General features: G+C 43.0%; 1 protein-coding gene across 3 annotated transcripts; it reads left to right on the forward strand.

Moving 5' to 3' along the window:
* Window positions 1-11,344: 11,344 nt before the first annotated feature.
* On the forward strand, window positions 11,345-23,859 carry LOC111903632 (uncharacterized). 3 transcript variants are annotated; one of them, XM_052765210.1, is made up of 6 exons: window positions 11,345-11,733; window positions 11,825-11,917; window positions 12,416-15,634; window positions 16,403-16,470; window positions 17,536-18,721; window positions 23,668-23,859. In XM_052765210.1, exons 5-6 carry the CDS (start codon window positions 17,545-17,547, stop codon window positions 23,700-23,702), a joined length of 1,212 nt encoding a protein of 403 aa, XP_052621170.1. In that variant the 5' UTR covers window positions 11,345-11,733; window positions 11,825-11,917; window positions 12,416-15,634; window positions 16,403-16,470; window positions 17,536-17,544; the 3' UTR covers window positions 23,703-23,859. The 3 variants fall into 3 exon arrangements, 2 of the variants coding, with proteins under 2 accessions (XP_052621170.1, XP_052621169.1); XM_052765209.1 differs by lacking the exon at window positions 11,825-11,917 and having other exon boundaries at window positions 11,347-11,733; XR_006185088.2 differs by lacking the exons at window positions 11,825-11,917; window positions 17,536-18,721; window positions 23,668-23,859 and adding an exon at window positions 16,762-16,911 and having other exon boundaries at window positions 11,354-11,733.
* The last annotated feature ends 432 nt before the right edge of the window (window positions 23,860-24,291 follow it).

Genomic DNA, 24,291 nt, shown 5'->3' on the forward strand with positions numbered 1-24,291 from the left:
CTTCGGCTAAGGTCCCCATGGCCTTCGGTTATAAGATATTTGTTGATCCCTCAGGTGAATCTGTTGATCTCAAGTCTTATAGAGGTATTATTGGCTCTCTAATGTACCTCACTGCTAGCCGACCAGATATAGTCTTTGCAACGGGTGTATGCGCAAGGTACCAGGCGGATCCTAAAGTGTCTCATATGAACACAGCCAAACAAATCCTACGGTAATTAAAGGGAAGCAAATCTCTAGGATTATGGTACCCCGTAGGGAATGATTTCAGTCTTCAAGCATTCACAGATGCGGATCATGCTAGATGCAAACTTGATCATAAGAGCACCTAAGGTGGATGTCATTTTCTAGGAGGAAGATTAGTCCGCTGGTCCTCAAGGAAGCAAAATTGTGTGTCATTGTCTACCGCAAAAGCTGAATACGTGGCCGCAGTCGGCTCCTGTTCTCAAGTCTTATGAATGAAAACACAACTATTGGACTACAGTTACCGAATGCTACGGATACCAATCTATTATGACTCTGAAAGTGCTATAGCAATCTCTCACAATCCTATTCAACACTCCAAGACCAAGCATATTGAACTACAATTCCACTTCATCAAATACCACATTCTGAAAGATAACATTGAACTAATTTTTGTCCATACTCATGAAGAGATTGCTGATGTTTTCACAAAGGCACTTGACTCTACAATACTCAACTAAAATACTTATGTAACAGCCCGGATTCCCAGGTATTATTCATTCTTATAATTTTGGTGATTTGTGAGGAGACTCGACGAGTTGGAGCTCAAACTCGCCGAGTATGATCGCGGCTATGGGCGCGGGTTCGCGTCTGGACTCGGCGAGTCCAAAAGTGGACTCGGCGAGTCCACGCTGTTTAATGAAACCCTAATTCCCCGGGTTTGGAGCCTATTTATAGGCACTTATAGTCTTCCATTTCGGCTACCAGTCCCTTGAGAGAACCCTAAGAGAGCTAAATCGTTTTGGGAGAGAGGAAGTCACTTTTGGGCCTTTGTATTCCTTGTTTAGCAAGAAGAAGGTGGTAAGAGCAAGGAGGAGGTGAGATTCCAGCAGATCCAGAGTCCAGAGGCTTCATTTTGAGGTAATAGTTCGAACCTCCTTCAGGTTTAGGGTTGATCTTTAGAGTTAGGGTTTTCTAACCCCCTTTGGAGAGTGATTATGTGAAGCAAATGGTCCCTCTTCGAGTTTGTGCCTTGGATCTGGACTCAAAGAGGTCCAGAGACCCTAACCCTTGGAGCTTTTTGGGTTATTATGGAGTTATTGGACCTAGGTTGTCATCTTTGGGACCAAATCTCCTTTTGATGCCTTGTGGGGGTTATACAAGCATCAAGTTTCGAACTTTACGTGACATTCATGCTTGGGAAGGCCAGATCTATGGTTTGGGGAAGCAGATCTGACCTCAGAAGGTCAATAGAGTTGGTGCATGCCATGAACTCGCCGAGTTGTTCTTGAGACTCGGCGAGTAGGGTTGGGGTTTCACGTAAATTGTTCAGCGAGTAGACTCACCGGGTTGGGGGATGACCCAGTGAGTCAGGGAGAGTCAATAGGGGGCTGAGTCAAGCCAGAACCCGCCGAGTTGTTCTTGAGACTCGGCGAGTTGAGTCGTGGTGGACCCGCAATTCATGCCAGGTGGAACTCGTCGAGTTAGGGAAGTACTCGACGTGTCAAGAGAGGATCCGAGGGAGTCAGTGAACACGTATAGACTCGTCGAGTCTCTCTAGTGCACTCGCCGAGTCCGGTCGACTGTTGACCATGGACCAAAGTTGACCAGTGTTGACTTGATAGGGTTAGTCAACCTTAGTTGTGAAAGTGTTAATTAGAGATATATTGTGTTATAGGAGGATTATAGCTCGGGGGATCAAGCGCGAGTGATTTCCGGGATTTGCGAGTTGTCGAGATACGCGAGGTGAGTCTTCTCACTATACTTTACCTTGAGTAGGTAATCAGAGTTATGTGACAGAGTATTTGTATGCTATATGTATGTTATGTGTTGTACTGCATTATTTCTATGTGATTTATGTTGTGCATGTTTATAGAGTTGGAACCGGAAGGTTCACAGAGATAGAACCAGAGGGTTCACAGAGTAGGGTCCACGGACCCACAGAGTTATAGCCTCGAGTGGCTAATATGTGTTAAGCGTGGTATTTTGGGGAACTCACTAAGCTTTGTGCTTACAGTGTTTGGTGTGATTTGTTTCAGGTACTAGTGATGACCGTGGGAAGGCACCGGCTTGATCAGTACACACACACGAGATTTTTTATGTTATGAGATCTTGGTATTTTTATATTGCATGGATTGAGTTTCAAACAATGATGTTTTTATGAATATTAAATGAATTATGTTTTTATAAAATGCGAAAAATTGTTTTGAAATTTACGGTGTTACAAGTTGGTATCAGAGCCTTGGTTTGAGGGATTCGAGTACACCTTCGGGCGTATTTGAACTCAAACTGAGGATTTGAGAAGTATTTTCAAAAAGAGTAAAATATTTTTGGAAAAACGTAGAGCAGATTTATGTGTACGATCAGTCCGCGTCCGAACGGTGATTTCCTAAAATACCCTCATGTTATGTGATAATGATATGGATATGATGTATTCTCATGCTAGAGTAGGCTAGGTACTCCTATTAGGACTAGAGTGGTCTGATTTGTGATGCCTTAGCCTAGGGAGAGATGAGCTGCTATGAGATGCTTGAGAGTGAGTAGGTAGCAGCGAGGGACTTATGAGAGATCTGTTAGAGAGTGGATTATGCATAATAGAGTACTTGGGATTTGGGATCCGAAGAAGAGGACTTGGGGTGTATTCTGACACGGTGCGGACAGTAGTATTGGGCCCATACTACTGAAAGCACCGGGGCGGTGTACAACCCAAGTAAGAATCTTTGGAATGCCAAGGATCAAAGAGGAATGAGTTGTCGAGTGTGAGTATGCTCGAATGGATTCTAATTTATCGTATGTTGTATTTCAGAGGTAGATCATGGTGAGGACACGTCTTATGCCTGAGAGCAGTGGGGCCAGTGATGAGGAGATCCGCCAGATCATCCATGAGGACGTGGTTGCGGCCATCACGACAGAGATACCAGAGATGTTCGGGTCTATTAAGACCACGTTGATTGAGACTTTCGACGAGCGTTATGCTGCTCTTTTTGAGGCTGCTGTTGCAGCGGCCACCGCAGCTATTGCTGTCGCGAGGCCGCAGGGTGGTGTTGCTTTGCTGTTCCGAGAGTTCAACAATACAAAATTGTCAGAGTTTGATGGGACCCAGACCCGGTGGCGGCTATGAGATGGATTTCTGACATAGAGGGGTGTTTCTTCACTTGCTCATCTCCTGAGCATTTGAGAGTTCGGTTCGCGCTGAACCAGCTTCGCTTGGGAGCGTAGGACTGGTGGAAGTTTGTGACGGCGCACTTTACGCCTGTTGAGCTTGCAGCAGTGACCTAGGAGAGGTTCACTGCCATGTTCCGAGATGAGTACGTTCCCCAGGTGGAGAGGGAGTGTTTGGCCCAGGAGTTTCTGACCCTCAAGCTGGGTACTGAGTCTGTTATGGTGATTACCAGGATGTTCCACGAGAGGGCGATGTTCTGCCCTGAGCACGTGTCCACTGAGCAGGCACGTATGAGCCGATATTTGAGTATTTTGAGGCGAGACATTCGGGAGTTCGTGGCGAACTCCTCGTATCGGACATTTGCTGAGCTTCAGGCATATGCCCAGAAGAGGGAGATCGAGCTAGAGATTCGGGCTAGGGAGGAGGCGGAGTCTCAGGGGAGGGATCGACGACCGGCACAGTCCCAGCCGGCAGCCAAGCGGGCCAAGCCCGCTGATCCCAAAGCGGGGAGCTAGAAGGGCCGCACTTGTGGAAAGTGCGGCAAGGGTCATGATGGAGTATGTAGAGTTGGATCTTGCTACAAGTGTGGCAAGGAGGGGCATATGGCCAAGGACTGCCCCAAGGGGTTTGCAGTGTGTTTTCACTGCAACCAAACCGGACACCGGAAGGCGGAGTGTCCGCAGTTGCGGGGATCAGCTCAGGGAGCACCTCAGGGATCTGCCCCTGCCGCCATCAGAGCTACCGAGAGTCGGCCAGTGAAGGCCGAGGCGCCGAGGGCACGAGGGAGAGCCTTTCAGTTGACCGCGGAGGAGGTCCGCGCAGCGCCCGATGTCGTGGCTGGTATGTATTCTTTCGTGTATTTATTTTGATGTTGAGATATTATGCTTATATTATGTTATGCATAGGTACTTTCTTGTGAATTTTGTACCTGCCTTGGTGTTATTTGACTCGGGTGCGAGTCGGTCTTTTGTATCTATGGCTTTTAGTCAGCATATCAGTGTTAGTCGTGAGGCATTGAGTCGGCCTCTGAGAGTTTCCATAGCTGACGAGAGGGTGATATATGCCACAGAGGTTCTCCGGGGGTGCATGTTCGAGATTTTTGGTGTTGAGTTCCCGATTGATTTGGTTCCTATTGCGATGGGTGATGTCTGTGTCATTGTGGGCATGGACTGGTTGAGCAGATTCGGTGCGGTTATCGACTGCGAGCAACAACTGGTGACCATACGAGACCCTAGTGGGGGAGTCCTTACGGTGTACGGCGAGGGTACACGTTCTGGGTCAGCGTTTTGTTCGGCCACTAGGGTGAGGCAGTGTCTTCAGCAGGGCTGTAAGGGTTTTGTGGCGTATGTGATGGATACGCGAGTGGATTCCGAGAGGCCGAGGTCAATTGAGGAGGTTCCGATAGTGTGTGAGTTCCCGGATGTATTTCCAGAGGAGTTGCCGGGTGTGCCTCCTTTGAGGCAAGTGGAGTTCAATATCGATTTGGTTCCGGGGGCCGCGCCTATCGCTAAGGTGCCTTATCGCCTTGCACCTCCAGAGATGCAAGAGTTATCCTCGCAGCTTCAGGAGCTCCTGGGAAAGGGGTTTATTCGGCCGAGCAGCTCGCCGTGGGGAGCGCCTATCCTATTTGTCAAGGAGAAGGATGGTTCACACCGGATGTGCATTGATTACCGGGAGTTGAACAAGCTGACGGTCAAGAACCGTTACCCGTTGCCGAGGATCCACAATTTGTTCGATCAGTTACAGGGAGCATCTTGGTTCTCCAAGATCGATTTGAGGTCTGGATATCATCAGGTGAGGGTGCGAGATGAGGACATCCAGAAGACAGCGTTCAGGACGCGTTATGGGCATTCCGAGTTTGAGGTGATGCCTTTCGGGCTCACCAATGCCCCGACAGTGTTCATGGATCTCATGAACCGAGTGTGCAGGTCGATGCTGGATCGGTCGGTGATTGTATTCATCGATGACATTTTGGTATATTCGAGATCTAGAGAGCAGCATAAGGAGCATTTGAGGGAGATCCTCGGAGTTCTAGGCTTTATGCCAAATTCTCCAAGTGTGATTTCTGGTTGCGAGAGGTCCAGTTCCTGGGTCATCTCGTTAACCAGAAAGGGATATTGGTCGACCCGGCCAAAGTTGAGGCGGTGATGAGTTGGGAGGTGCCGAGGTCACCCTCTGAGATTAGGATTTTCCTAGGATTGGCAGGTTATTATCGGAGATTTATCAAGGATTTCTCTAAAATCGCAGTGCCACTCACCAGGTTGACCCGGAAGGGTGTCGCTTTTTCATGGGGCCACGAGCAGCAGGCCTCCTTTGAGACGCTTCACCAAAGGTTATGCGAAGCCCCAGTGTTAGCCCTCCCGGAGGGGATGAAGGACTTTGTGGTATACTGTGATGCATCGATCTTGGGGTTGGGAGCGGTGCTGATGCAGAGAGGGCATGTGATAGCATATGCATAGAGGCAGCTGAAACCTCATGAGATGAGGTATCCCACCCATGATATAGAGTTGGGGGCAGTGGTGTTCGCCCTCAAGATTTGGCGTCACTATCTGTATGGGGTTCGGTGTACGATATACACGGACCATAAGAGCCTGAAGTATTTGATGGATCAGCCCAACCTAAATATGCGGCAGAGGAGGTGGTTGGATGTGGTCAAGGATTATGATTGTGAGATTCTGTACCATCCGGGCAAGGCTAATGTGGTAGCCGACGCCCTAAGTCGTAGGGCGGAGAGCGCCCCATTGCGAGGTGTATGTTTGCGATTGACCGTGATGGCTCCGGTGTTGGACACCATTCGTGGAGTACAGGCTGAGGCCGTGAGATCCGGGAACCAGAAGAGAGAGCGAGTTGTTGGGTTGGTATCGGAGTTCGTTACCGATGGTCGGGGACTTATGACTTTTCAGGGGCGTATATGGGTACCGTTTGTGGGAGGGGCGCGTACCATTTTGATGGAAGAGGCTCATCGGTCGAAATTCTCAATCCATCCTGGGGCCACTAAGATGTATTTGGACCTGAGGAGGGAGTATTGGTGGCCTTGTATGAAGAGGGATGTTGCGTGGTTTGTTGAGAGGTGCTTAACCTGCCGTAGGGTTAAGGCCGAGCACCAGAGACCGCATGGTAAGTTGCAGCCGTTGGAGGTTCCCGAATGGAAGTGGGAACAGATCACCATGGATTTTATCACCAAATTGCCAAGGACTGATGGGGGAGTCGATGCAATTTGGGTGATTGTGGACAGGTTGACGAAGAGCGCCCACTTCCTTGCTATTAGTGAGAGCTTCTCCGCAGAGAAGTTAGCAGAGATGTACGTGAGGGAAGTGGTATCTCGGCATGGGGTGCCGATCTCGATTGTTTCAGACTGGGATGTACGTTTCACTTCCAGATTCTGGAAGAAGTTTCATGAGGAGTTGGGTACTAGGTTGCATTTTAGTACCGCATATCACCCCCAGACAGACGGATAGAGTGAGCGGACGATTCAGACGCTCGAGGACATGCTCTGGGCATGTGTGTTGGATTTCGGGGGGAGTTGGGATACGTACTTGCCCTTGGCAGAGTTTTCCTACAACAACAGCCATCATTCGAGCATTGGTATGCCGCCCTTTGAGCTGTTGTATGGGAGGAGGTGTCGGACCCCCATTTGCTGGAGGACGTCATGTACAGTATCACAACAGTGTAAAGTAGCAAACAAGCAACAACATCATCCATTGCATTAAAAGTAAAGTTTTAATACATGTGTGTTCTTTCAAAGTAATAAGACACCAAAATATACAATCAAAATAAAAGACGAGTCTTGTCTGTGCTCCGTCTTCTCAAGGCCTGGCCATCGTACCTGTCTAACTGGTGACCTGAGAATACAAGTTATTTTGAAAGCGAGTATCAGCCTAAAGCTAGTGAATTCATAAGTATTTAAGTGTCATTGTCTTGTTTTGGAAAGCTGTTATGAATGCCCTATAAATCTTTAAATGAAACAGTTGATGTAAGTAATGAAAGCCCTAGAAAATCCCTTATTTCCTACTAGTATGAAATGTAGTCTTCTACCAAGACCCGAATGTTTTGCTATGAAAATGATAGTTTTTCCTTTCTTTTGACTATTACTAACAGTACTTAGTCTAACTCATCGTTTATGTGAATGTATCACAAAATAAAGTAATAGGAAAATGTACTAATGTAATTGTTATCCTTTTGTATTAGCATTAACACGACATCGCGATTAGCGAAATGTATAACCTTTGAACATCCGTAGATTGTTCAATTGTCCTCTGTAGTTGCAGCAGGGGGAGGAAGGGTTAGTCCCGTAAAGGTACTCCTAGTATAAGTATTAACCGTAGGCATCCGTATATGTTCATCAACCTCTATAGCGAACAGTAGGCCCAAGGAATGGTTAGTCCCGTAAAGGTACTCCTAGTATAAGTAATAACCGTAGGCATCCGTAGATGTTCATCAACCACTGTTGCTAACAGGTGAGATTCGGAATGGTTAGTCATGTCTAGATATCTCGTTAAACTGGGATAGGTAGGACAATTTACACAGAAGGTACTAATAAATCATCCTCGTGAATCGAGATACAAGTATTCATGTAAGTGTATACAGGTAAATGTATCTACGTAAAGGTACTCATGTAATGTATTCATGGAAGGTATTCATGTAAGTGTATCCATGTAAGCGTACTCATGTAAGTGTATTCATGTAACATATAATGTATAGTATAGACTCATGAATGAACTGAATCTGATGTAATTCCTTGTAATAGGAATAATGTTTTGTATCTTCTAACTATCCCTATAATAGTTAATTGGAAGGTAATTGGTTGTTCAAGCAGGTTTATACACCCTTGCTACACAAGAGTGTGGGAAACTGAATGAAGGATGAAAACTATAACATCAATACATATATAAGAACATAAGTGTATAGGTATAGTTTTGTTCAAGAAGGTAAAAATGGTTTTGTAAGATATCTAAGAGTTTTGAACAATAATTAAGAGTGACTTGATGTCATTTTAATAAACATTTCAAAACTAATACTTTTGTTACCAAGGTATTTTAAGATAGAAAACTATTTCATGCATCACATTTTAAAGTATGTGAGATCTGCTGGATGAAAACACAGTTATAAAATACATACGAGTGATTTAATAATATACTGTTTTCTACTTGTATTCCCCCCCCATTAAATCATTTAAAACATTGATTAAGGGGTATGAACTCACCTGAAGGTGGTGGTTTGGATGTACTGAACGGTGTAGGATTGTTAGGTGTCAAGTGAGGACTTGTACACACACTATGATCCTAATGAACATATAATCACACATATATGCACCCAATTAGTCTTAAACTACTAATTGTAAATGTTAAGACATCCTAGAACATGATAAACACTTTATATAAGTGTTATAAGCCCTAAAGATTGCATCTAAGTTGTTGTGGGACAAGGCAATTGGGTTTAGGGTTCCAAAGGACCCTATACATGAGTTTACTCTCCAATAAACCTCACACAAGGAGTTTACGGTCGTAAACCCTTGAGTTTACGGCCGTAATCTCCTAAGTTTAATGACATTTTGTGTTTTGATGTGTTACATGATCCCTAGAAGCAATTCTACTTGGTGGTTTAATCCATGGAAGGGTTTAGGGCATTAAGACACTCCTTTGAGGAGTTTATGGCCCCAAGGCCATTCCCTTTTGAGTTTACTACCGTAAACTCATATGGGAAGGGGTATTTTTATGTTTTCAAGTCTCATGCTCATCTAGGATAGGTTCTAGACATTTATCTAAGGCTAATGAAGGCCTTAAGCACACTTTGGTACCCTTGATTGATGTTCACAGCCCAAAGACCATTTCCATAGGAGATTACGGCCGTAATATCTCTTTGGGATGGTTCTTTGATGTTTTAAGGTGCTTAATACAACTAGGAGTAAATCTAGGTATTTGTCCAAGGCTTTAGGAGTGGTTAAAGCACTCTTTGGCCCTTGAGTTTGGAGTTCACGGTCCAAGAACTTCTTGGGCCGTGAACACCTTACTCTTGGTGTTCATGGGTGATTTCTAGTCTTATATACACTAGCATACAAGCCTAAGGTAGTTACATATCACGGGGGAAGGACTAGGCATCATTTTAAGAGTTTACTCCCCAAGGTGTTCTTGGGCGGTAAACTCTCGAATCTAGTTGTTTTGATATGAAATCTATGTTATTAAGCACATTACTAGCTATATAATACAACTAGAGAGAGGTACTCATGATTTGGGATGAAAACCCAAAGATCCGTGAGAGAGAAAATGGCTTTTCTCTAGTTGGAAATGTAATTAATGAATGAAAATGGCTCAGATTTCTATATATAGTCCTGAGATTTTTGGCAGAAAATATTTTATTCCCGAAATGAACTCTAATGTAATAGAGTTTTGGAATAACAGAGTTGCACAAAATCCTAGTGCATCCACTCTCCTGATATCTCCTTAAGTGTAAACCCTGAAATACTCAAACTTATACGGAAAAGTCTGAAATTTTACTGCGACTGTTCTGACTTCTATTGAAGTGATATTGTTTGTTCAGAATAAAATTTCGGATTGTCACATCGGTCCACATAACTGTTTGGGGATCCACATAACCGTTATCAGCGGATCAGTGTACATCTCTGCGGATCAGTGTACACCTCTACAGATTAGTGTACACCCTCTGCGGAACCATTAAATGCTCTGCGGATCCTCTACAACTCTGCGGAATTGTTGTTTTTTGATTTTTCTTTTCGTTTTTTCGTTTTTTTTTTTGCGTTCATTTTCGTTTATTAATATTAATTTTTTTAATACACTAATACCTTATGTGATTATGTAAATAATTTGACAAAAAAAAGGTTAAAAATAATAAACTTATGTTTGATATCAGTCCACAGAACTCTTTGGGAATTCACCCTTAGCGGATCCATTAAAGCCTGTGCGAATCTAGCTATAGCTCTGCGGAATGTTGGTTTTTTAATTTTTTTAAATATTTTTTTGTTTTTTTTTTGCGTTCATTTTCGTTTATTAATATTTTTTTTAAATACACTTATACTTTATGTGATTATTATCTAAAAAATTTGACCAAAAAAAGGTTAAAAATAATGAAATGTTTTATGTAATACGTTTGCTGTTAATGTATGTTTTTCATGTATTTGTACTGTTTTGTATTTTCTGTTCTATGGAATAAAGTAAAAGTTAACTCAACTGGTTTTGTAAATAACCTAATACAAACGAAATACGTATAAATAACGTAATACAATAATAAGTGTACACCTTTGCGGATCAGTGCACACCTCTAAGGATCGGTGTACACCTCTGCGGATCAGTGCACACCTCTAAGGATCGGTGTACACCTCTGCGGATCAGTTTCCGTGGTTCGATTTGAATGAATAAAGTTTATTTCAAAGTATATTTATTATTAGGGTGGTATGTTTATGTTTTTTAAGGTATGTTTTCTAACCTATAAAAAACATGGAATATTTGTATAATTTTAATTAGGTTATTTATATGCACCGGTTTGTATTACGTTATTTATATGTATTTTGTTTGTATTAGTGTATTTAAAAGAAAAATTAATATAAATAAACTAAAATTAATACAAAAAAACGAGACAAAAAAACTTTTTTTTGTCAATTTTTTTACATAATAATAACATAATGTATTAGTGTATTTAAAAAAAATAAATAATAATATTAATAAACTAAAATTAACGCAAAAAAAATGAAAAAAAATTAAAAAAAACTACATTCCGCAGAGGTATAACAAATCCGCAGAGGGCTTAATAGATCCGCAGAGGGCGCTCTGCGGATCCTTTGGTCAAAAATTAAAAAAATTAAAAAAAAACTACATTCCGCAGAGGTGTAGCAAATCCACAGAAGGCTTAATAGATCCGCAGAGGGTGCTCTAATGAATCCTTTGGTCATTTTCTGAAATTTGTTTTTCCTTGATTATTTTCTTAAAACCACCTATTGTTTTTAGTCATTTTCTGAATTTTCTCGTAACACAAGAGATAAATGTATAAGCGGTGAATGAATGAAAGTCTTAGATTTAAGACTAAGAGGTACAAATAGACCATGCTTTACAAAAATTAATGAAAGAAGGGGAACAGATGATTGTGCGGGCAATTCAAAATAAAGAAAAAAGTCGTAGATGTACCTTCTAGGCTTCTCCCACCATTCTTTTCCATTTATTGATTTTGAAATAGAAAAGTTTGCTCCTCCTCTCTCATCCCTAACCCTAATGTCGGCCGCCATCCATCGCACCACCTTCTGTACAACCATTACTGCCACCACGATATCCACCTGCTTACACCTTCTTATTTGCTAATCTGAAACGCCATCCGACCTCTTTCTTGTGCCTTTTTTTATCCAGCAACGACCACGACCATGAAGCTTCCAATCCGGGTAAAAGGTATCCAAACCCACCGCTTGCTATTATTTCTTGATTTTTTTCTATTTATGCTTCTGTTCTGGTATTTGTTTACCTGAAAGATTTTTTTTAGGGTTTTGACGAACGATGATTCCTAAAAGAGAGTTTATATTCTGAAATTATGTTATCAAAAGTAACATTTTGCTTCTACCTTTTCGATTATAAGGTTTGCTGTTCTCATTTTGCTTCTACCTTTTCGATTATAAGATTTTTTTTAGGGTTTTGACGAACGATGATTCCTAAAAGAGAGTTTATATTCTGAAATTATGTTATCAAAAGTAATATTTTTGATAATTAACTTTTACTTGTATTTTGTTTACATTTTAGTAGATCTGGAAACAAAGATTTATATAAACTAACTATTTATTATATTTATTTTATTTTAGCATATCTTGAAACAAAATTGTATACTTACTATTTCAACGGACATGAAAATAAAGATTTGTAAAAAAAAAAAACTAACATTTTTTTGCATCTTCTAGATTTCAATAGTTCTGAAACTGGTATTATGTAGCTTCATGATTGTTTGATTTTTATGGTGACGTGATCTTGAAAGAAAGCTAACTAACTAATTTCTTGCAAGTTTAGTTTTGAAGAATATAACTTGTGTATTTGTTATTAACAAGTGATCTTACAAATATTTGTGTATGTGAGTGTTCAACAGATGATCTTCATCATGTGCTAAAAGTTACTAGGAATTAAGAAATCAAAATGGCTGAAGCAATTTAGTGGGAGGCTGCACTTTGGTTATAGTTATTGCTACTCCAACATTGTTGTATTTTTAACTATTATTTACATAGTATTCAACATTCTCACCAATGTTTACCTAGCAATCAAATCTAAAAAAAGAGCCACTTTGAAATCAGATCTGACATTGACTCTCTCTATTTGATTTGTTTTTTAGTCCATTTAATCCTTTTACAAAAACCCAAAGTTTTACATTTTTAATGTTTTTAAGAAACAGGGGTGAGGTGAAGGAAGAAGAAGGGGTTTCGTTGTTTTTGATATGTTTGATTGATTTTGCTTTTAGTAGTTTATGTGGCAATTGTTTATTTCTTTCTTAACGGGGGCATACTATGGGATTTGATGATTATATAGTGAAATCATCTAAACTTAAAATCCTTGCTACAATTATTTCCTCTAACCTGACATTTGATTGTTTCATTGTCTTACCATAATAAAAGGAAAGATATGAAAATTACCAATCAATGAATTGTTTGATTTTCGTCAGTTTATTTTTCTGCACATAATCTTGAGTCACTGTCGCATTTGTTTTATATTTTGAAATAAATTTCACTATTCTGTTAATTCCATATGCCAATAACCGTAAATATTTATGCTTCTCTTATCAAATAGGGAATATGACTTATTAAGGTAATTAACTTTTCGGTGTGTTTATATATGGGTAACTATTTTTTTTTTGTATTAATGTAGGTAACAAACTTGTTGTAAGTGTTTACATATGATCATTATGACCTGTTATAGCAGGGTTAAATCTTAGATGTGAACGCTTTCAACAAGTTTATTACCTAGATGTGTAAAAAAAAAATAGTTACCCAAATATGAACAAAACGAAAAGTAAAAAATTAAATTACACGAATGGTTCTTGTGATTTGGGGGAATTTGTGTTTTTGGTCCCTAACTTGTTCTTTTAACTTTGATGGTCCCTAATGTTTATTTTTGTTACGCGTTTGGTCCCTGGATTAACTAAAAAGACTAGTGTGTCCTTATTAATTTATTTTTTAATTAATTTTCTTATTTTTGTGTTTATTTTTTACATATTTAAAAAAATTAATAGACCATACATATTTATATCTCCTAGGATGATCCTTACTGTTTATTTTTTAATTAATTAAATTTTTTAACTCGGATGATCTCTACTGTTTATTTATATCTAGTGTTTAATTTTGTTACGAACTTGGTCTCTGTTTTACGTAAAAAGACTATTGTGTCCTTATTAATTTTTTTTTTAATTAATTTTCTTGTTTATGTACTTATAAAAAATAAATACATAAATAAGAAAATTAATTTAAAAAATTAATAAAGGAAAAATAGTATTTTTATGTAAGACAGAGACCAAACGCGTAACAAAAATAAACAGTAGGAATCATCCGAGTTAAAAAAATAAATTAATTAAAAATAAACAGTAGAGATCATCCGAGGAGATACAAATATGTGTGGTCTATTAATTTTTTTAAATATGTAAAAAATAAATACATAAATAAAAAAATTAATGAAAAAATAAATTAATAAGGGCACAATAGTCTTTTTAGGTAAGACAGAGACCAAACGCGCAACAAAAATAAACAGTAGGGACCATCTAAGTTAAAAAAAATAAGTTAGCGACCAAAAACACAAATTCCCCCAAACCACAGGGACCATTCGTGTAATTTAATTTTTACTTTTCGTTTTGTTCATATTTAGATAATTTTTTTTTATACGTCTAGTAACAAACTTGTTGAAAGCGTTCACATCTAGGATTTAACCTGCTATAGCAGGTTATAATGGTCATATGTGAACATTTCCAACAAGTTTGTTACCTAAATATGTACAAAAAAAAGATAGTTACCCAGATGTGAACATACCGAAAAGTTAATTACCTTAATAAGTCATATTCCTTATCAAATACGTTGATAAGAGATTGGTACTATTTTTTATTATAATAAAAAACTTTAACTATATAAAAGATGGAGAACGACTTATTTCTACAAGTTGAACAAACTAAAATGGAAACAAGATACATAAGGGGAAAAATACGTTTAATAGCACTAAACTAAACTTTATAAATGAATTATAATGCTAATTATTGTATTTACGAAAACAGTGACATCTATTTTTTATATAAATCCAACAAATGCAAAACTAAACTGGAGAGAGAGAGGAAGAGATAGAGAGAGAGAGACTACATAAATGATATGGATTTCCTAAGTGTGATAGGAGGTGCATAGGGGCGGACCAAGAAATTTTCATTTTCTAAAGAAGGAAATTTTCATTTTCTAAAGAAGGAAATTTTCATTTTCTAAAGGAGCAAATATTTTCTTTTTATAACGTTTTATGGGGGTAAATATTTTTGAAAAGTCAAAACATATAATTTTGAAGGGTTAAAATATAATATTTTTTTTTAAAAAAAAACTTACTTTTTAATTAATTTTTTTTTTGTTGTGGGGCAATTGCCCCCCACTCTAGGACTGCCGATGGAGGTGCATACCTTGTAATCTTTATAATCTCGGTATAAACCGCGTGTCCAGAAAAAACTCACTTGTACATATCTATCATACAACGAAGTGTTTCTCCCGTCTGAAAAATAACTTGTCCGGAGTGATGAAGCACCAAATTCCATATCCTTATTACGTTTAGATAGAAGCCACTGAAATTAAACTCGGTTATTAAACATAATTCCTCTTGACCTAAAAACTAGATTGGTCCCAACTAAAAGTCATAATCGCTTATTAGCTATTAGTTGATAGTCAGGTCCTGACTTCTGTAACAGCCCGGATCTCCAGGTATTTTATTGCTTTAATATTTTGAGTTTTGAGAAGGGACTCGGCGAGTTGGAGCTCAGACTCGCCGAGTAGGGTCGCGATTCTGGACGCGGGATTCGTTCGGACTCGGCGAGTCCAGGATATGGACTCGGCGAGTCCACGCTGTTTAATGAAACCCTAATTTCTCGGGTTTGGGACCTATTTAAATGGCCTTATGGCCGTCATTTGCATCCATCAGTCCATAGAGAGAAACCCTAAACGTGTTTTAGCGATTTGAGAGTGAAAGGAGGCATTTCTTGACATTTGTGTGTTGTTTAGCAAAGAAGAAGGAGACTCTAGGCAAGAGGAGGCAAAGGGGACTGCTATTTGGTGGATTTGAAGCTTGTCCCTTCAATCTAAAGGTATAATTTCGACCCATCTCCTGTTTTGTGAAGTATAATCGATTTTAGGGTTTCTTGTGGTTTTGTTGAGTTGATTTGATGGCCAAATAGTCCCATGCTAGTGATGAGACTTCGGATCTGGATCCATAGAGGTCCAGAGAGCCTCATTCTTCGAGCTTTATAGAGAGCAATGGAGGTCATGACCTTGTGTAGTGAGATTTGTTGAAGATTCTTCATAATTAGTCATATAGAGGTTGTTCATGCATCAAGACTGGGACTTTACGTGATGAATCAGTCTAGGAGGGCCAGATCTATGAATTGTTGGAGTAGATCTGACCTTAGAAGCAAGTTTGAGTGATTGCATGGAATGGACTCGCCGAGTCCGATGAGCAGACTCGGCGAGTAGCTTGAAGATTGCCTTGGACCGGCCAGTGAGTGGTCCAGTCGAGTCAGGAGTTGACCCAGTGAGTCAGGGTGAGTTGGAGAGGATTGTCATGTGGTCTGAGTCGAGCTGGGACTCGCCGAGTCGTTCTTGAGACTCGGCGAGTTGAGTCGGGGTGGCCCCGCGATTCTTCCAGGTGGAACTCGTCGAGTCAGGGGGAGTACTCGACGTGTAGAAAGGGAATCCTAGAGAGTGGTGAGAACGTCTAGACTCGCCGAGTTGCCGTGTGCACTCGCCGAGTCCGGTCAAAGTTGACCGTTGACCGTTGACCATTGACTTGTGTTGACTTCTTAGGGATAGTCAACCTTAGAGATAAAAGTGTTAATTAGAGTCTTGTGATGTCATAGGAGGATTAGAGCTCGGAGGATCGAGCACGAGGGATTTCCAGGGATCGTGAGATACCGAGACGCGCGAGGTGAGTCTTCTCACTATACTTTACCTTGAGTCGGTAATCAGAGTTATGTGTTAGTGTATGTATGTTATGTGCATGTTATGTGTTGTACTGCATTATTTCTATGTGATTTATGCTGTGCATGTTTATAGAGTTGGAACCGGAAGGTTCACAGAGTTAGAACCTGAGGGTTCACAGAGTTGGGTGTACGGACCCATAGAGTTATGGCCTCGAGTGGCTAATATGTGTTTTATGTGTGGTATTTTGGGGAACTCACTAAGCTTCGTGCTTACAGTGTTAGTGTTGTTGTTTCAGGTACTAGCGATGACCGTGGGAAGGCGCCGGCTTGATCTGTACACACGCAGGGGACTTTGATATATTTACATTGATCTTGGGATTTTTGTGTAATGAGAATTGAGATTTAAAATCTGATGTTTTATGGAAAATGAATGAGAAATGTTTCTATAAATTGTGAAAAATAAATTTTTAAAATTTTCGGTGTTACAAGTTGGTATCAGAGCCTTGGTTTGAGGGATTCGAGTACACCTTCGGGCGTATTTGAACTCAAACTGAGGATTTGAGATGTATTTTCAAAAAGAGTAAAAGATTTTCGAAAAAACGCAGAGCAAGAGATGTGTGTACGATCAGTCAGCGCCCGAACGGTGATTTCCCAAAATACCTTTATATATTATGTGATATTGATATTGATATGATGTATCCGCATGCTAGAGTAGGCTAGGTATTGCTATTAGGACTAGAGTGGCCTGATGTGTGATGCCTTAGCCTAGAGAGAGGTGAGCTGCTATGAGATGCTTGAGAGTGAGTAGGTAGCAGCAAGGGACTTATGAGAAATCTATTAGAGTGTAGTCTATGCATGATAAAGTACTTGAGACCTGGGATCCAAAGAGAAGGATTTGGAGTGTATTCTGGTGCGGTGCGGACAGTAGTATTGGGCCCGTACTACTGGAAGCACCGGAGCGGTGTGCAGCCCAAGTCAGAATCTTTGGAATGCCAAGAATCAAGGAGGAAAGAGTTGTCGAGTGTGAGCATACTCGTATGGATTCTAATTTATCGTATGTTGTATTTCAGAGGTAGATCATGGTGAGGACACGTTTGATGCCCGAGAGCAGTGGTACCAGTGAGGAGGAGATCCGCCGGATCATTCAGGAGGAGGTGGCTGCGGCCATCAGGGCAGAGATACCGGAGATGTTTGGGTCTATAAAGACCACATTGATTGAGACGTTTGATGAGCGTTATGCCGCTCTTTCTGAGGCTGCTGCTGCAGCGGCTACCGCAACGATTGCTGCTGCGAGGCCGCAGGGTGGGGATGCGTTGCTGTTCCGTGAGTTCAGCAACACAAAACCACCAGAGTTTGATGGTACTCAGGATCCGGTGGCAGCTATGAGGTGGATATCTGATATTGAGGGGTGTTTCTTCACTTGCTCGTCTCCTGAGCATTTGAAGGTGCGGTTCGCGCTGAACCAGCTTCGCTTGGGAGCGAAGGACTGGTGGAAGTTTGTGACGGCGCATTATTCGCCTGCTGAGCTTTCTGCGGTGACCTGGGAGAGGTTCACCACTATGTTTCGAGATGAGTATGTTCCCCAGGTGGAGAGGGAGCGTTTAGCACAGGAGTTTCTGACCCTCAAGCAGGGTACTGAGTCTGTTACAGCGATCACGAGGATGTTCCACGAGAGGGCGATGTTCTGCCCTGAGCACGTGTCCACTGAGCAGGCACGTATGAGCCGCTACTTGAGCATCTTGAGGAGGGATATTCGGGAGTTCGCTGCGAACTCCTCGTACCGGACATTTGCCGAGCTTCAGGCAAATGCCCGGAAGAGGGAGATTGAGCTTGAGACCCAGGCCAGGGAGGAGGCAGAGTCTCAGGGGAGGGATCGGCGACCGGCGTTGTCGCAGCCGGCCGCCAAGCGGGCCAAGCCTGCTGATCCCAGACCAGGGAGCCAGAAGGGCCGCACTTGCGGAAAGTGCGGCAAGGGTCATGACGGAGTCTGCCGAGCAGGGTCTTGCTACAAATGTGGCAAGGAGGGGCACATGGCCAAGGACTGCCCCAAGGGGTTTGCAGTGTGCTTTCACTGCAACCAGACTGGACACCGGAAGGCCGAGTGTCCGCAGTTGCGCGGAGCATCTCAGGGGTCTGCTCCTGCCGCCACCAGAGTTACAGAGAGTCGGCCTGTGAAGGCCGAGACGCCGAGAGCTCGAGGGAGAGCTTTCCAGTTGACTGCGGAGGAGGCCCGCGCTGCGCCCGATGTTGTGGCTGGTATGTTTCCTTTCGTGTATTTATTTTGTCATATGATGTTATGCTTATATTATGTTATGTGTAGGTACTTTTCTTGTGAATTCCGTACCTGCTTTAGTGTTATTTGACTCGGGTGCGAGTCGGTCTTTTGTATCTTTGGCCTTTAGCCAGCATATCTGTGCTAGTCGTGAGGCACTGAGTCGGCCTCTGAGAGTCTCCATAGCTGATGATAGAGTGATTTGTGCCGCAGAGGTTTTTCGGGGATGTGTGTTAGAGATCTTCGGGATTGAGTTTCCGATTGATCTGATTCCTATTGCGATGGGTGATGTTTGTGTCATTGTCGGCATGGACTGGTTGAGCCGATTCGGCGCGATTATCGACTGTGAGCGTCAGCTGGTGACTATACGAGACCCTAGTGGGGGAGTTCTTTCGGTGTACGGTGAGGGTACACGTTCGGGATCAGCCTTTTGTTCGGCCGCCAGGGCGAGACAGTGTCTACAGCAGGGCTGTAAGGGTTTTGTGGCGTATGTGATGGATACGCGAGCGACTTCCGAGAGACCGAGTTCAGTTGGGGAGGTACCGGTGGTATGTGAGTTTCCAGATGTCTTTCCCGAGGAGCTGCCGGGAGTACCTCCTGTGAGGCAAGTAGAGTTTGGTATTGATTTGGTTCCGGGGGCTGCGCCTATAGCTAAGGTGCCTTATCGTCTTGCACCTCCAGAGATGCAAGAGTTATCCTCGCAGCTTCAGGAGCTGCTGGGGAAGGGATTTATTCGGCCGAGCAGCTCGCCGTGGGGAGCACCTATTCTGTTTGTCAAGAAGAAGGATGGTTCACACCGGATGTGTATTGATTACCGGGAGTTGAACAAGCTGACGGTCAAGAACCGTTACCCGTTGCCGAGGATCGACGATTTATTTGATCAGTTGCAGGGAGCATCTTGGTTTTCCAAGATCGATTTGAGGTCGGGATATCATCAGGTGAGGGTGCGAGATGAGGACGTCCAGAAGACAGCTTCCAGGACACGTTATGGGCATTATGAGTTTGTGGTGATGCCTTTTGGGCTCACCAATGCCCCGGCAGTGTTCATGGATCTCATGAACAGGGTATGTAGGCCGATGTTGGATCGGTCGGTGATTGTATTTATCGATGATATTCTGGTGTATTCGAGATCTAGGGAGCAGCATGAGGAACATTTGAGGGAGGTCCTTGGGGTACCGAGATCGGAGAAGCTTTATGCAAAGTTCTCCAAGTGTGATTTCTGGTTACGGGAGGTCCAGTTCCTAGGACATCTCGTTAACCAGGAAGGGATTCTGGTCGATCCGGCCAAGGTTGAGGCGGTGATGGGTTGGGAGGTGCCAAAGTCACCCTCTGAGATCAGGAGCTTCCTTGGATTAGCAGGGTATTATCGGAGATTCATCAAGGATTTCTCCAAGATCGCAGTGCCGCTCACCAGGTTGACCCGGAAGGGTGTTGCATTCTCATGGGGTCCCGAGCAGCAGACCTCCTTTGAGACACTTCGCCAGAGGTTGTGCGAAGCCCCGGTATTAGCTCTCCCTGAAGGGATGGAGGATTTTGTAGTATATTGTGATGCATCGATTTTGGGGTTGGGTGTGGTGTTGATGCAGAGGGGTCATGTGATAGCATATGCATCGAGGCAGCTGAAGCCTCATGAGACGAGATATCCCACGCATGATTTAGAGTTGGGGGCAGTAGTGTTCGCCCTCAAGATTTGGCGCCACTACTTATATGGGGTTCGATGTACGATATACACGGACCATAAGAGCTTGAAGTACTTGATGGATCAGCCCAATCTAAACATGCGTCAGAGGAGGTGGTTAGATGTGGTCAAGGATTATGATTGTGAGATCCTGTACCACCCGGGCAAGGCCAACGTGGTGGCCGATGCGTTGAGCCGCAGGGCGGAGAGCACTCCATTGCGAGATGTATGTTTGAGATTGACTATGATAGCTCCGGTATTGGATGCCATTCGTGGGGCACAGGCTGAGGCTGTGCAGCCGGAGATGCAGAAGAGGGAACGGGTCGTTGGTTTGGTTTCAGAATTCGTTACGGATGGGCGAGGGCTTATGACTTTTCAGGGTCGGATTTGGGTACCGTTCGTGGGTGGTACGCGCACTTCCTTGATGGAGGAGGCTCATCGGTCGAAATTTTCGATCCATCCGGGGGCTACGAAGATGTATTTGGATTTGAGGAGAGAGTATTGGTGGCCCTGTATGAAGAGGGACGTCGCATGGTTCGTTGAGAGGTGCTTGACCTGCCGTAGGGTTAAGGCCGAGCACCAGAGACCGCATGGCAAGTTGCAGCCATTGGAGGTTCCCGAATGGAAATGGGAACAGATCACTATGGATTTCATCACCAAATTGCCGAGAACTGCCAGGGGAGTTGATGCAATTTGGGTGATTGTGGATAGGATGACGAAGAGCGCTCACTTCCTTGCCATCAGTGAGAGTTCTTCAGCAGAGAAGTTGGCAGAGTTATATGTGAGAGAAGTGGTATCTCGGCATGGGGTGCCGATCTCGATTGTTTCAGACCGTGATGTGCGCTTTACTTCCAGATTCTGGAAGAAATTTCATGAGGAGTTGGGTACTAGATTGCATTTTAGTACCGCATATCATCCCCAGACAGACGGTCAGAGTGAGCGGACGATTCAGACGCTTGAGGACATGCTTCGAGCATGTGTGTTAGATTTTGGGGGTAGCTGGGATGCGTATCTACCCTTGGCAGAGTTTTCCTACAACAACAGCCATCATTCGAGCATTGGTATGCCACCCTTTGAGCTGTTGTATGGTAGGAGGTGTCGGACCCCCATTTGCTGGGGAGAGGTCGGGCAAAGAGTGATGGGCAGTACCGAGATCGTGCTTCAGACGACAGAGCAGATTCAGCAGGTCAGACAGAGGTTATTGACCGCCCAGAGTCGACAGAAGAGTTATGCAGACAGACGCCGGTCCGAGCTTGAGTTTCAGGTCGGCGACTTCGTTCTCCTGAAGGTCTCTCCTTGGAAAGGAGTGATTCGATTCAGGAAGAGGGGCAAGTTGGGGCCCCGGTATATTGGGCCATTTCGTGTGATTGCGAGGGTAGGCCGGGTAGCCTATCGTTTGGAATTGCCAGCAGAGTTGGGGCAAATCCACGACACTTTTCATGTGTCGCAATTGAGGAAATGTATTGCCGATGAGTCGGCAGTAGTTCCATTAGAGGATATTCAGGTGGATGCGAGCCTGAATTATGCCGAGAGACCAGTAGCCATCAGAGATCGGAAGATCAAGGTTCTGAGGAACAAGGAGGTACCTTTGGTGTTGGTTCAGTGGCAACACCGGAAGGGATCAGAGATGACCTGGGAGCCGGAGCGCGAGATGCGGGCTCAGCATCCGGAGCTATTTTAGAGCGAGACTTCGAGGGCGAAGTCTAATCCTAGTGGGGGAGAATTGTAACAGCCCGGATCTCCAGGTATTTTATTGCTTTAATATTTTGAGTTTTGAGAAGGGACTCGGCGAGTTGGAGCTCAGACTCGCCGAGTAGGGTCGCGATTCTGGACGTGGGATTCGTTCGGACTCGGCGAGTCCAGGATATGGACTCAGCGAGTCCACGCTGTTTAATGAAACCCTAATTTCTCGGGTTTGGGACCTATTTAAATGGCCTTATGGCCGTCATTTGCATCCATCAGTCCATAGAGAGAAACCCTAAACGTGTTTTAGCGATTTGAGAGTGAAAGGAGGCATTTCTTGACATTTGTGTGTTGTTTAGCAAAGAAGAAGGAGACTCTAGGCAAGAGGAGGCAAAGGGGACTGCTATTTGGTGGATTTGAAGCTTGTCCCTTCAATCTAAAGGTATAATTTCGACCCATCTCCTGTTTTGTGAAGTATAATCGATTTTAGGGTTTCTTGTGGTTTTGTTGAGTTGATTTGATGGCCAAATAGTCCCATGCTAGTGATGAGACTTCGGATCTGGATCCATAGAGGTCCAGAGAGCCTCATTCTTCGAGCTTTATAGAGAGCAATGGAGGTCATGACCTTGTGTAGTGAGATTTGTTGAAGATTCTTCATAATTAGTCATATAGAGGTTGTTCATGCATCAAGACTGGGACTTTACGTGATGAATCAGTCTAGGAGGGCCAGATCTATGAATTGTTGGAGTAGATCTGACCTTAGAAGCAAGTTTGAGTGATTGCATGGAATGGACTCGCCGAGTCCGATGAGCAGACTCGGCGAGTAGCTTGAAGATTGCCTTGGACCGGCCAGTGAGTGGTCCAGTCGAGTCAGGAGTTGACCCAGTGAGTCAGGGTGAGTTGGAGAGGATTGTCATGTGGTCTGAGTCGAGCTGGGACTCGCCGAGTCGTTCTTGAGACTCGGCGAGTTGAGTCGGGGTGGCCCCGCGATTCTTCCAGGTGGAACTCGTCGAGTCAGGGGGAGTACTCGACGTGTAGAAAGGGAATCCTAGAGAGTGGTGAGAACGTCTAGACTCGCCGAGTTGCCGTGTGCACTCGCCGAGTCCGGTCAAAGTTGACCGTTGACCGTTGACCATTGACTTGTGTTGACTTCTTAGGGATAGTCAACCTTAGAGATAAAAGTGTTAATTAGAGTCTTGTGATGTCATAGGAGGATTAGAGCTCGGAGGATCGAGCACGAGGGATTTCCAGGGATCGTGAGATACCGAGACGCGCGAGGTGAGTCTTCTCACTATACTTTACCTTGAGTCGGTAATCAGAGTTATGTGTTAGTGTATGTATGTTATGTGCATGTTATGTGTTGTACTGCATTATTTCTATGTGATTTATGCTGTGCATGTTTATAGAGTTGGAACCGGAAGGTTCACAGAGTTAGAACCTGAGGGTTCACAGAGTTGGGTGTACGGACCCATAGAGTTATGGCCTCGAGTGGCTAATATGTGTTTTATGTGTGGTATTTTGGGGAACTCACTAAGCTTCGTGCTTACAGTGTTAGTGTTGTTGTTTCAGGTACTAGCGATGACCGTGGGAAGGCGCCGGCTTGATCTGTACACACGCAGGGGACTTTGATATATTTACATTGATCTTGGGATTTTTGTGTAATGAGAATTGAGATTTAAAATCTGATGTTTTATGGAAAATGAATGAGAAATGTTTCTATAAATTGTGAAAAATAAATTTTTAAAATTTTCGGTGTTACAACTTAATACAATTTCAGCCAACGGACAAGCAATGCGTACCCCTTCACAACAGGTATGTAGGCCTAATATTTGAACTATGGGGTAAATTACACTAATCGTCCCTCTTGCACATGCCAGAAAACATGTTTAGTTCCTATTTTTAAAAATTAACTAGGACCGTCCCTTGTTTGGTTAAAGCTTACATGTTTCATCCCTCGTTAATTTAATTTTGCACGCTTCATCCCTTATAGTACCTGAAATGACCATTATGCCCTTTTGGTATTTATTTTTTGATTAATTAATTGTTCTTATTGTTGTTAATTGAAAAAAAAAGAATATATATTATGACCCACTTAATCTCTTTATTTCCTTTCAAATTCATTTAATGTTCTTCAAGATCCCGATCACCATATTCGTTCACAAACCCGGTTCCTGGCACCACCTCCGGTCACCA

Source organism: Lactuca sativa, chromosome 7, assembly GCF_002870075.4.
Source record: "Lactuca sativa cultivar Salinas chromosome 7, Lsat_Salinas_v11, whole genome shotgun sequence".
NCBI lineage: Eukaryota > Viridiplantae > Streptophyta > Magnoliopsida > Asterales > Asteraceae > Lactuca > Lactuca sativa.

Coding starts and splice junctions, on each gene's coding strand:
- LOC111903632 (XM_052765210.1), top strand. CDS start 17,545: ATGGTGAGGACACGTTTGATGCCCGAGAGCAGTGGTACCAGTGAGGAG. Junction 18,722..23,667: donor TGCGCCCGATGTTGTGGCTG/GTATGTTTCCTT, acceptor TTGTTGTTTCAG/GTACTAGCGATGACCGTGGG.